This window comes from Notolepis coatsorum, assembly GCF_963971535.1.
Source record: "Notolepis coatsorum genome assembly, chromosome: 1".
Taxonomy (NCBI): domain Eukaryota; kingdom Metazoa; phylum Chordata; class Actinopteri; order Aulopiformes; family Paralepididae; genus Notolepis; species Notolepis coatsorum.
Genome location: NC_140165.1, coordinates 314,858,142 through 314,871,513, shown reverse-complemented (window position 1 = coordinate 314,871,513; position 13,372 = coordinate 314,858,142). Strand labels below are relative to the sequence as shown.

At 46.3% G+C, this 13,372-nt stretch overlaps 1 protein-coding gene across 2 annotated transcripts in view; it reads left to right on the top strand.

The window, feature by feature from the left end:
- Positions 1–13,372, top strand: part of rab4b (RAB4B, member RAS oncogene family) — a 70,134-nt gene that overhangs the window by 20,257 nt on the left and 36,505 nt on the right. For both annotated transcript variants that reach the window (XM_084322813.1, XM_084322812.1), the window contains exon 7: positions 2,341–2,421. In XM_084322813.1, the coding sequence (XP_084178939.1) occupies positions 2,341–2,421 (81 nt within the window). The remainder of the gene's footprint in view (positions 1–2,340; positions 2,422–13,372) is intronic.

Here is a 13,372-nt window from a genome sequence, read left to right as displayed (position 1 = left end):
AACGTTACAGCTAACGTTAACGCTTGTAGAATAGACACAATGAGAGGTAACGTTAGCGTTAGCAGAATAGACACAACGAGGGTCTCGTTAATGTTGTTATTGATTGATTGATTGAAAACTGTTTACTCTGTTTGTATGAGTAACGTTAATGCTAGTAGAATAGACACAATGAGGGGTAACGTTAGCCCCACGGAGCTCCTGTGCTGTGCTCTGTAGTAAAGCCAGCGGCCCGCCTCCCAACACGGACAGTGACTGACAAGGGGCACTGGGTCCGCCTCATTAAAACAAACGCGCAAATAGCAATTAATCGCGCCCGTCAAAATCATTGCATTCATTTTAATTATCGCGGCAATTAATCGATTTATTGCTTATCGCGGCAGGCCTAGCTGCGGCCCACGCGAACACGTTCAGGTTATAATGTTGTCTGACTCGCACGCTTGATAACACGCTTAGTATTTGACAAACGGGCCTTTTCTTTATTTGAATGTGGGCACTGATATGCAAAAATATACTTTTCTCTCTGCACTGTTAACTCACTCACTCACTCACACACTGATTCACATAGACTCTCTCTCTCTCTCTCTCTCTCTCTCTCTCTCTCTCTCTCTCTCTCTCTCTCTCTCTCTCTCTCTGCACTCAATCCTCATATTGTTTCATATCTCTGGACTGTGGAGGAACCTACACAACATGCAAATGTCCTGTGCCCTATATCTGTTGTCACAGCACACAAAGGCCGCTTTTAGACTGCTCATGGTCCTATAGACTGATCATGGTCCTATAGACTGCTCATGGTCCTATAGACTGATCATGGTCCTATAGACTGATCATGGTCCTATAGACTGATCATGGTCCTATAGACTGATCATGGTCCTATAGACTGATCATGGTTCTATAGACTGATCATGGTCCTATAGACTGATCATGGTCCTATAGACTGATCATGGTCCTATAGACTGATCATGGTCCTATAGACTGATCATGGTCCTATAGACTGATCTTGGTCCTATAGACTGATCATGGTCCTATAGACTGATCATGGTCCTATAGACTGATCATAGTCCTATAGACATCATGGTCCTATAGACTGCTCATGGTCCTATAGACATCATGGTCCTATAGACTGCTCATGGTCCTATAGACTGATCATGGTCCTATAGACTGATCATGGTCCTATAGACTGATCATGGTCCTATAGACTGTTCATGGTCCTATAGACTGATCATGGTCCTATAGACACCATGGTCCTATACAAGGCTCTACAGTGCGACCATTTCACTCGCATTTGCCCCTAAAAATAGATTTGTGTGCAAACTGGAAAAATCATTTAGGAGCACAGTGTGCGAGTAATAGCTTTGCGTAGTGGGCGCGTCAACGCGCAATTGTCAGAGCAGAGCCGGCCTTCAATTCTAGAAGCAATGGCATCTAGCTCTTCAGCCCTGCGTTCAACTGCTCTGTGACAACTTTCTCTCTCTCTCTCGTTCTCTCATTCATTCTCTCTCGTTCTCTCTCTCTCTCTCTCGTTATCTCGTTTTCTCTCTCTCTCTCTCTCTCTCTCTCTCGTTATCTCGTTTTCTCTCTCTCTCTCGTTCTCTCTCTCGTTATCTCGTTTTCTCTCTCTCTTGTTATATCTCTCTATAATTCTGGCATCATAGCAGCATGGGGGGTACATGTATGGCCAGGCCAGGGTAATAGTAGAATATATAAATATAGGCAATAACATTATAGTAAAGATAAAAATAAGCAGTGTAGACAATATAATTAACTGAGTATATGAGCATGAGCAAGTAAACGGTGTAATCAAAGGTGCAGTGTAGTGTAGACAATATAATTAACTGAGTATATGAGCATGAGCAAGTAAACGGTGTAATCAAAGGTGCAGATTAGTTATATTATACAACAACAATAAATATGATCAATATAGAGATGTCAGACAGTCGCGCCAGATGATTATCCCAAGTCACGTCTAGTATAGTAACTCAGCCTTGGCTTCCTTCTAATCCTCTGTGTCTGTGTTTTTCTGTCTTTCGTTCCTCCACGTTTCACACAGGAAATACAGGTTATATCCGTGTGTTGTCGGCACAAACAACAAGTCTGAACCAATTTAATTACTGATCCGAGGTCAGGTCATCCATCCACACGCACGGCGCAGTGCTTAACCGGCTAATTTAGGATTGTGGGATATCTGTGAGAGAGCGTAGTAGCTCAGATGGGATTAAAGGTAAATCTAAGGCTCGTCTGTGTGAGGAAGGCAGAGCAAAGAGCGGCAGGATTATGTTCTTCCCCTGACGCCGGTGTTTCATTGATTTCTGCCCCCCCCCCCCCCCTCTCCTCTGGTTTCAGACTTCCTCTTTAAGTTCCTGGTGATTGGCAGCGCCGGGACGGGGAAATCTTGCCTCCTCCACCAGTTCATCGAGAACAAGTGTAAGTGTCTGTCCTCTCGTCGTATCACGTGTCATTATTACAGGATACTCTACCAATACCTACATTATGATCTGTGATGCTCTTCATCGTACTAGAGTGTCTTCATCCTAGTGTCTTCATCATATAGGGAGGTGTAGTGGTTACGTCATTGCTTTTTCCAGCCGGTCCACCATCTTGAAAACGCAATGTATTTCCCCATTGCCCATTTCTAAATCGTCTCGATTAAAACAAATAAAGCATGAACATTCGCATGGTGTACCTGTCTGTGCATATTTATCCACAATCTACAGCTCAACATGAAAATATTAGCAATTAATCGTAAAAAAAAAAGTGACGTCAGACTACACCCCCCTATAGAGTGTCTTGATCATACAAGAGTGTCTTCATCGTACTGATTGATTGATTTATGTTTTTTATTTTTGTGTCTTACATACAGATGTATGCCCAGCCCATAATGGGCTTACAAGACACATAAACAATAAGTATATAGTAGGGCTGTCCCCGACTGAGGATTTGGATAGTCGACTATGATTGGCCGAAATTAGCCGATAGTCGACGACTATGAATATATATTTTTTTTATCATTCCATTTGGGCTGTGGGGGGTGCTTAATGTCTGAAGGAGTCAACGGAAGGCTTCTTGTCCTCCGCAAAAGCATGCATTTGGTCCACTGATGGATACATCTTGATATTTGTCTAGTGTGTTCATTAGATGGGTGAAATCCTCTTTCAGTGCCTCTGTGCCTGTTTTCGTAGGCAGTTAGCCTCTGGTATGCGTGCCACGCTTCTAGGCCTCTTTTCTTTTGGAAAGAATGGTACAAAAATTTAAAACATTTTAATAAAAAAATATTATAATATATATATATCTTTTTTTGTATTCGACTAAGAGGTTGGCAGTCGACTACGGTTCCTTTCGATCGATTAGTCGACTATTCGACTAATTCGGGTCAGCCCTAATATATAGTATACTTAACAATAAGTATATAGACCAAGATGGCCACAAAAAAATTAAACAAAATAAAACATAACATAACAAGCTGTAAACAATGTACTTCAAAGAAACAAGAGGAATTCATATAAAATTATATACGATATATAATGTGTTTTGTCTCAAATGCCATGCTTTCTCCAAAAATCCTGCAAAACTGAAAATCTCCACAAAAAACCAACTCAACATACAGTACAACTCTCAGACTGCCAAAACAAATCCGGATTTACAAATCTTATTTGTACTAGTGTCTTCATCATACCTAGAGTGTCTTCATCATGTCTTCATCATATAGAGTGTCTTCTTCATATAGAGTGTCTTCATCGTACAGATCCAGTCAGCGTTATGGACATTTAGTTAAACTATCAATAACATCTTCAAAAATAAGTCATAAATAATAACCACCTAAACTGCACGGAATACAACGTATATCGTCGTTGTCCGTCACACATGAATCAATCATTCTGTTCACAGTCCTTCACTAGTTCAAAGTCAATGTAACCATGGTATTTCTCCTTGATGAGGGTTAAAATGTCAGTGTTCTAAATGTATAGATGTATTGGACTCTCCACCATCCACAGCAGAAAACAATATCTGAAATAATATTTAAAAAAAAGTAACTAACCCTCTAACCTTTTTACTATTATGTACCCTCTAATACGACGCTACTATTCTTATACTATTACCTATATTGCTAATATGTCTCTATACTACTATGCACTCGATACTATTTGATGCACAATATCACTGAGCCTTAGCTGCCAGAGATGTACCCCTCCTGGTGACATGTTGTTCACAATCTGTAAGTTGCTTTTGGATAAAAGCGTTCAGCTAAATGACTAAATTGTAAATTGTAAAATAGTGATCATCGGATAGAATACTGTTTCGCTTTCACGCAATTTGACCAATTTTGCCTATATACAGTGGGTATCCGCGTGAGCATTGAAACCTTCAGATGAAGAACCAAATAAGTCCAAGTCCAAGTTGTACAATTAACAACCTCAATCATCACTTGTAGTGTGAATGTGATGCATCACCTGAAAGTACTCATCCTCTTCTGTACTTTGCATGATAAACACAACACTCCAACTTACTGTGTTTATATGATTAGGTTTTTAACACTGTTTATCTGAAAACATCAAACCGTATCTTACAGTATGCAGAAGAGCCAGAATCAGCTCTCTGACTCACTCCTCCCCTCTCCTCCCCCCCCTATCCTCTCCTCTTTTTTCCTTTCCACTCCTCCCCTCTCCTCTCCACTTCTCTCTTTTCCTTTCCATTCCTCTCCTCCCCTCTCCACCCCTCATCTCCCCTCCTCTCCCCTCCCCTATCCTCTCCTCTCTTTTCCTTTCCTCTCCTCTCCTCCCCTCTCCACCCCCTCTCCTCTCCACCCCCCTCTTCTCTCCACTCCTCCTCTCTTCTCTCCCCTCCTCTCCTCTCCACCACTCCTCTTGTCTCCCCTCCTCTCCTCTCCACTCCTCCTCTCCTCTCCACTCCTCCTCTCCTCTCTTCCCTTTCCTCTTTCATCTGTCCAGGGATTCTTTAATAACCTCACTTGATTCATGTGTGCTCCAGGTTATTCACGAAGCTTGACACCTGACGGTGCACTTGTGCAGCATATTAATTTAAAGGGGACACATTATGGAAAGTGGGTTTTGCAGTCTGACATGTTATTCAGGTGCCGGGAAAATGACGTAAACACGCCTTGCTGTTTGGCCAGAAGTCTTCAGATTAGTACGTTTTATGTTTATAATTTATACCAAAATGTGAAAATGCTGTGTGAGTTCCACTGGAGGTACCAAGAAACCTACCTACGTGCACCAAAACGTACCTGAGCACAGGCCGTCGCAGCGCCACAAGCCATGTGATTGCCAGACTTGCCTTGAGCCACGCCTTTCTGCATTTACCTGGCTTGTGATGAGGTTATGTGGCGGAACTATAGATGCTGCTCAAACCCCCACAACCACTGCAGATAAAGAACCTACCTGGAGGTTTGATTCAGCCTTTTGCTGTTCAGAATTTTTATTTAGTTTTTTATCCACTTTTTCTCCTTTTTCTATGTTTCTCCCATCCCAATTCCACTGTGCCAATTCTACCCTCCCCTGTCTTGAACGTTGCTCGCATATGCCCCCCACTGGCCGGTTGTAGGGAGGATAGAAGCCTTGCATCACGTGTCCCCTCCGATACATGAGGAGGCAGCCTGTCACATCTTTTCACCAGACAGCGCGGACTCTCATTGCCGAGGTGTAACGTGTGGGAGGCTCACACTGCCCCCGCCATTTCCTGTCTCTGCCGTGCAGGTGTCCCCCAACCGACCTGTAGGAGTCGCTGTCCACAACGTCCAGATTACCACCCATCGACTTCCACCCGCTAACTCTGCCAATTGAGTCAGTATGACGGCCGGCCCAAGCCGGAGGCAACGCCGACAGCCAGAGTCGAACCCGGTGTCTCTTGCGTTGGTGACGAGCGCAATGTCCGCTGCGCCACCCAGCCGCCCTGTTCAGAATTATTATTATTATTTAATATTTTATGGTGCATTTATATAGTTCTTTTACCTAAAGCGCTTTACAATTTACCTCCTGAGCCACTGTCGCTGCTGTGCTTTTTGGAGCCAGGAACACTATGTTACTCCTGGGTGTGGGGCTGCCAAGCAGGGAAAGAAATAATGTAATAAATAATAAGTGCTACACCCACACATAGCCACAAATGGGTCTTAACCTCTTAACGACTTTTAAGGATGGAAAGTAACTAAGCACCTTCGCCACTTCACCAAAAACAAAACTGATTTATTCTGCACATAATCTCCCACGCATCCCAAAACGGTAAACTGTTTTGCACACATTCATTTCATTCAAGATTCAAGAGATGTATTCGTCACAGACATACACGAGACATGTAGTGAAATGAAGGTGCATAAATACAAATAGAAAATTTTATAATTTAAAATGGACATGATAAAATATGAATAAAATACAAGGCGATGCTAAGCATTAAAGGTTAAAGGTATAATTAACACTTTCAGTGCCAGCAGGGGGCGCACGATTTAGTGCTTGAATGCCCACCATCCACTTCAATGTTAGCGTTAATAACGCCTAATCTATGTTTTAAATTATGGCTGTGTGTCTAATCTGCCCGTCGCTTATCAATAACTCGTTTTCCAGTCAACATTGTTGAAGCGGATTGTTTTTTTATCGGTTCATTTTTGTTTTATAGCATTTTGAAAAGCCCTTGTTTTCAAGGAAAATAAAAAGATTCCATAATAAACGCCCTGTACTGGAATATTCTAGAATACACAAAAACGTTGTAATTTTTCAGACTATTTATGAATCGTTTTCAAATAAACGCTAGATTATCGATAGTATATGTGTACGTATGCACGCTATATAGGCGATCTGAAAAATCGATTCTCATTTCCTCAAAGCCATCGCCCACACACACATAGGGCGAACGCTGAGAGCTCAGCGAATACAACTCTGATTATCCCTAGACTTGTAAAATAGATTCCTTACCTCAGATCAGATGTTCTCCAAAAAGATCATTCCAATTCCTGATCGCCATTCCAAAAATCGATCGCTTTTATTGATCCAACGCTGGGTACTGGAAACACATATTCCACGCTGTTCTGAGGGACCAGAATGACTGCAATCGGCTCGGGTTACATGCCTGAGAAGTAAAATGTGGATTCCGGATTTTTCTTTTCTCATCCATTTTCATTGAGTCCATTCCAAAAGGGTGCATTACCATCTGGGAGACGATAGGGGGCGCTTTTTTCACATCTGAGCTCCTGATGGCGCTGGTTTCCCAACGAGAGACTCGGTCGATGAAATATGAATCGCTAATAAAAAAAAATAACACGCTAATTGTCGTGGTGGGCATTCAGGGGGCGGGCTGATAACACGTGTTATGTCGTGGTGGGCACTGAAAGTGTTAAAGGTAATGAGTACTATATACAATAATATACAGTTATGTTTTTTAAAGTGACCTTTTTTTTGTAGTGTGTTTGTGTGTGTGAGAGAGTGCAAGTGAGGATGTGGTGTGTGGGTGTGTGTGTGTTCATGTGTGCTTGTGTATGGAGAGATCAGTGTTCAGTGTTCTGATGGCCTGGGGGAAGAATCCGAGTCTGAGTCTCTCTGTTCTTGCTGCATGTATGTGGAGGCGCTTGCCTGACCACAGCAGCTTGAACAGGCTATTGTTGGGGTGGTGAGGGTCCTTCATTATTCTGCAGGCTCTGGATTTGCACCTCCTGTTGTATAAGTCCTGCAGGGGTGGTAGTGCAGTTATTGAGAAGTTATTGGTGGTAGTGACAGTTATTGGTGGTAGTGACAGTTATTGAGAAGTTATTGGTGGTAGTGACAGTTATTGAGAAGTTATTGGTGGTAGTGACAGTTATTGAGAAGTTATTGGTGGTAGTGACAGTTATTGAGAAGTTATTGGTGGTAGTGACAGTTATTGAGAAGTTATTGGTGGTAGTGACAGTTATCGAGAAGTTATTGGTGGTAGTGACAGTTATTGAGAAGTTATTGGTGGTAGTGACAGTTATCGAGAAGTTAAGATAAGATAAGATATTCCTTTATTGATCCCCTTGGGGAAATTCAGGCATCATAGCAGCATGGGGGGAGGGGGGGAGGGGTACAGGTAGTAAAACAACACAGTATACAGGTAGTAAAAGACAACACAGGCAGTGTAAACAAATTGATCAATATGGTCAATATAATTTACTATCTGACTAGCTGAGGAATATTCACATTATTCACAGTGTCACATAAGGTGCAGTATGCATGAGGTAGTGTTATAATTTACTATCTACTGAGTATACATTAATCAAAGTACCAGGGTAGTCTACGTTGTCCCCCTTGGGTTCCTATCAGTCCCAGGTCAATGTCTGGTAGCAGTCGCTGTCGCTGCCCCCTGTTGTGGGGCCTGGAGGCTGCTAGTCGCTGCCCACTGTTGTGGAGCCTGATGGCCGCTGGTATGAAGGACTGTCCGAGGCGGTTAGTTGAGTTATTGGTGGTAGTGACAGTTATTGAGAAGTTATTGGTGGTAGTGACTGTTGTGAAGGGCCAGATTAAACCGAATATATATATTTATTTATATATATATATTTAATTGTATTTGTATATTCTCTAATATTCCCTGATATCCCTTGTATATTCCTTGTACAATATGCATTGAATATCCATTCTAGCCTACTGAACATCCCATAATAGTCTCCATTCTACTATTGGTCGAGACCTTGGTGCCAGGCTGCCATACCCCTCAGACCCAGTTCAAGCGTACCGCTCGACATGTACGAACAAGTCCTAGTTCCGCGTAGGAATCTGGCTACCGCACCACTAATGGGACTATTTGTTCATAGTGCGTATATATACTGCGCTACTAAAGTAGGACTTTCTTTTCAGTCCAGTTTCTTACCCTCCAATAGAGTCACAGACGTAAAGCCTCCCCGCGACGCCACGTGTGGGAGTAAGGCCAAGTTCGCCTACCATCGGTATTGAGACATCGTGTATATTAATATTTGAATAGTCATATTTGGCACTATATCGTCGAGTTGGACGTAGTCTATTAAGCTAATAATAGTCTGTTAATATATAGTGCTTCGTGCGGTGAGAATACTACCGTAGTCAGTACCCCATCGTTTCGGGCAGAGAACTGGCTGCTTACCCAGGGTGGTTGATCCTATGTGAAGCTGCACCCGAGGAGCCCCAGAGCCGACGAGCGAGTGGACCTGTATACCGGATTATTCTACCGACGACAGCCCGCCTTCCCAGGCACGGATTATGCTTTGGATACTTTGATTATTCCATGGATAAAGACCCCCGACACTGCCGTGTGTTGGAACCCCCCCCCCTGGAGAGGACGCAAGGTGAGGAGACGCTCTGCAAGACGAGGTCGCTTCACGTCTCTCCCCCGTGGACCGGAGAGAGCCGGCCCACAAAGAGTCCACCTGCTTTCATCTGTGGTCCAAGGATCGCCGGCGCATTGAACGGCACTACAGTGGGTTCACCTGGGATACCCTTGGCCGGACGAGGCAGCCGGATTCTACCCCCCCCCCCTCCTACTCCTGTCGGCTTACAAGCGACCGGATTAACCCCCTCTAGTGTATCTAGTATAATCATTAAAGTATCATTGCTGTTATTCCTTAACTATTCCAGGTCGTATATTTACCACCTGCGCCTTCAGAGACTGGACATTCTCTATTGATATACCGACGAATACTCCTTGCCATAAAAGTGCATACTATTTCAATTCATAAATGTAATTAAGTGATTAAGTGCTTATTCTACACACCATCGCTGTGTAGGAATAAAGACCTGTTTCTAATTCGTACATTTGTGTTGGATCCGTTTCATCTACGTGAGAGTGTTCATGATAATATATTTATGCCGTGTACTGGGTGGCCGAATATTAAGTACAAAGGTAGTGGTAGTAAGTATCATATCTAGTAATACAGTCAGGGAATTGTACCCCTCAGTTACAATTGGTCCTTCGAGCCGGATGGTAATTAGTGTAATATTAATATAGTGTTATTAATATTGAAATGGCCTATGATGAACACTCCACGAAACGATCCTCCTAACCAACGCCCGCAGCGCGAACGACGGCTCCCTCAGTACTTAGAGGCCTACGCTGTCAGTCAACAACCTAGTCTTCTACTAACAGTAAACGCGGTAAAACTAGAAAGTAAAAGTATGTCTAACCCCAACGCCCAGACTACCCCGACCATAGAGGCCCCTACGGGCTCTAATGTAACTGACCAAGTTCACGGTGGGGACCAGTGGGAACCAGACATGACTTCACACCCCGCCAGTACTGAAGAAGTAGTCCCCGATGAGTCCCGGGAGGAATACAACGCTACCGAGAGAGAACTCGGCACGGAAGAAGACGGGGAGAGCACCGTGGAGATAGAGCTCCAAGGCTCCGCAAGGAGTACCCCGAGGGAAGGCTCCCCTATACAACCGCCTTCTCCAGAGGCAGAGAGGACCCTACAGCAGGCCTTCCTCATCAGCCTGAACGCCGCTGCTGAACGCGACCGACTGCAGATCCAGCAGCGAAGCGAACACGAGCAGATACGTCTAGAAATAAGACGCATTCAGATGGAAGAGAATGTGGCCCGAGAACGAGCCGGTGCTCAACGGGACGCAGCGCGCGACAGACAGCAGTCGCAACTAATAGAACAGCTGATCAGACGGACAACACCCTCTCCCTCCGCCAGAGGCTCCAGGAACTCGTCTAGACACACCTCCAGGGCGGCATCCCCTAGCCGAGTAAACAACCCTGAACTTGACCAACAGACGAGGTCTATACCCCCCACAGACCACCTCCCCCCACCGGTCCAAGCGAGACCTAGCAACCGGGAAGGAGCAGCATATCCTGTGGAGAGGCTAAACCAGAGACTACAAGCACTGGATGACCTAACTGAAGACGAAGAGGAAGAGGAGGAGAACCACGCCCGAAGACAGCACAGTACTCTACCGGACCAGGAGGTCCGGTACAGCCCAGGCTATACTCCCGCGGAGCTGCGCTACAGACCCCCGACTCTATACACGGGTGAGCACGACGCACGACCCGCACCGAGGAACAGCACCTGGACAAGCGGGCCATGGTACACTGCCGGTACCAGCCCATACCAAGGAGCGGGAGGAGACTCGCCTAGGAGGCCTCTCCCCCAACGCTCGCCGATGTATCCACAGTCAGCGTCATACATTGGCACGCCTATGGTACCCGACTTCACCCAAGAGAACCGGGCCCAGTATACAGAACTCCGCATGTGTCTGGAGACCATGTTGGTGGATGTATTGGATGAACGCCACAAATACGCCATCCTACTGAAGCACTTAAAGGTACCCCGCGCACATAATATAGCGCTCGCCTACGCGACTTCCACCACCCCATACACAGCAGCGCTGGTAGCATTGGACCAGAGGTATGGGCGCATATGGGATTACGTGATCCAGGAGATCCGACACATCGACCGCTTACCCCCAGCAATAGACAATCGAGCACTGGACGACCTGTCCATCAGAGTGCAGTCCCTGGTAGGGATGTTGGGAGCGCAAAGAGAGAAGGGGAGGCATGAACTTTACGCCAACTCAAATGTGGAAAGGATCCTGGAGAAGCTGCCGCCCGCTCGTCAGGAGCGCTTTAGGCGGCAGAGGGACCACAGAGACCCGAATGGCCCCGAACCGAACCTCCTCGATCTAGCAGACTTCCTGGCGAGAGAAGTCAGCAGCCTACGGCTAGATACATTCGGACGGAGCACCCCTGGCTCCAGAGAAGGAACCAGACGACTAAATGATGGAAGAAGATCGGTGACTGTGATGCACCAATCGGAGTCAGTACCGAGCAGCAGGAGCCACAGTACCCCCTCCAGAACGGAGAAGTGGAAGATAGTGTGCCCCTACTGTGAGAAAGAACACTGGCTAGCGCAATGTGACTCCTTCCCCAAGCTGAACGCGGAGGAAGCAGGTCAATGGATAAAGTCCAACAAGCGCTGTTTTCGCTGTGCGCGCTCACACATGGCAGCCGAATGCCGCTTAAAGAAAAGGTGCGCCAAGTGCGATGGAGCCCATCTGGACATACTTCACGACAGTAACAGACGGCGCCCTTCACCTGCACCATCCAGCCGCAAAGCGAGCGTCATGTACATCGATCCCGCCAGCAGCAGTGGAGCCCGAGTACTCCTAAAAGTAGTGCGTGTGACACTAAGCTACCAGAATAAAGTCCTGGACACTTACGCCGTCCTCGATGACGGGTCAGAGAAGACCCTGCTGCTCGCCTCCGCTGCGGCCCAGCTAGGGCTGCGGGGAAGCAAAACCCAAATGACAATTCGGACAATAAGACGAGATTTGAAGACGATAAAGGGCGAGAATGTCTCATTCTCTATCGCAGCAAGCGGCCAGCCTGAGCGACGGTACCAGATTGCAGACGCTTTCACCAGCCAAGAAATAGGACTGTCGCGGTACACATACCCCGTCGCCAAGCTGATGGAGAAACATGCACATCTGCGCAAGTTACCGATCCCGCTCATAGACAATGCTATGCCGACCCTGTTGATAGGCTCCGACCATGCAGACCTCATTGTCCCGATAGACCGGGTTCATACCGGACCCCGAGGCTGCCCTGCAGCAGTCGAGACCCGTTTGGGATGGACTCTCCAAGGCCCGCTCGCCAAATCTCTCAACCGAAGTACAGCCACTAGATGTCTCCACTCCCGAGTCACAGAGGGAGAAACCGCACTCCTGCAACATGTAGAGCGGCTATGGACCTTGGAACAGATGCCCTTTAAGAACGGAAAGAAAGACATTCGCTCTAAAGATGACATTTACGCAATTCACCTCCTCGAGACAGGGACCAAGAGAGTCCCGGTCAACGGCGTGTTGAGATACGCCACGCCACTCCTGCGGCGAGAAGGAATGCCTACTTTCCACGCCAAGACAGACGCCACAGAACGGTACCTGCTGAACACGGAGCGGCGCTTAGCCAAGAACCCCGCCCAAGAGAGTGTATACCGCGCTGAGATTGAGAAGCTCATCACAGCGGGACACGTCACAAAGATGGACATTAAAGAGGCTGACCAGACCACTGAATCGTGGTACGTGCCCCACCACAAGGTCCATCACAACGGTAAAGACCGCATAGTATTTAACTGCAGCTACCAGATCGGATCCCAAAATCTGAATAAAGAGTTACTGCCCGGTCCCACACTCGGCCCCTCCCTACTCGGCGTTCTACTCCGCTTCCGCCAGGAAAAGGTGGCCATCAGCGGGGACATTAAAGGAATGTTCCTGCAGGTGAGATTAGTAGAGGCGGACAAGCCCCTGTTACGGTTCCTATGGAGAGAGAAGCCAGGAGATGAGCACCCAGCCATCTACCAATGGGAAGTCCTCCCCTTCGGAACGACGTGCAGCCCCTGCTGTGCGACATTTGCACTACAGAAACATGTAGCAGAGGACCCAGCAGCGGA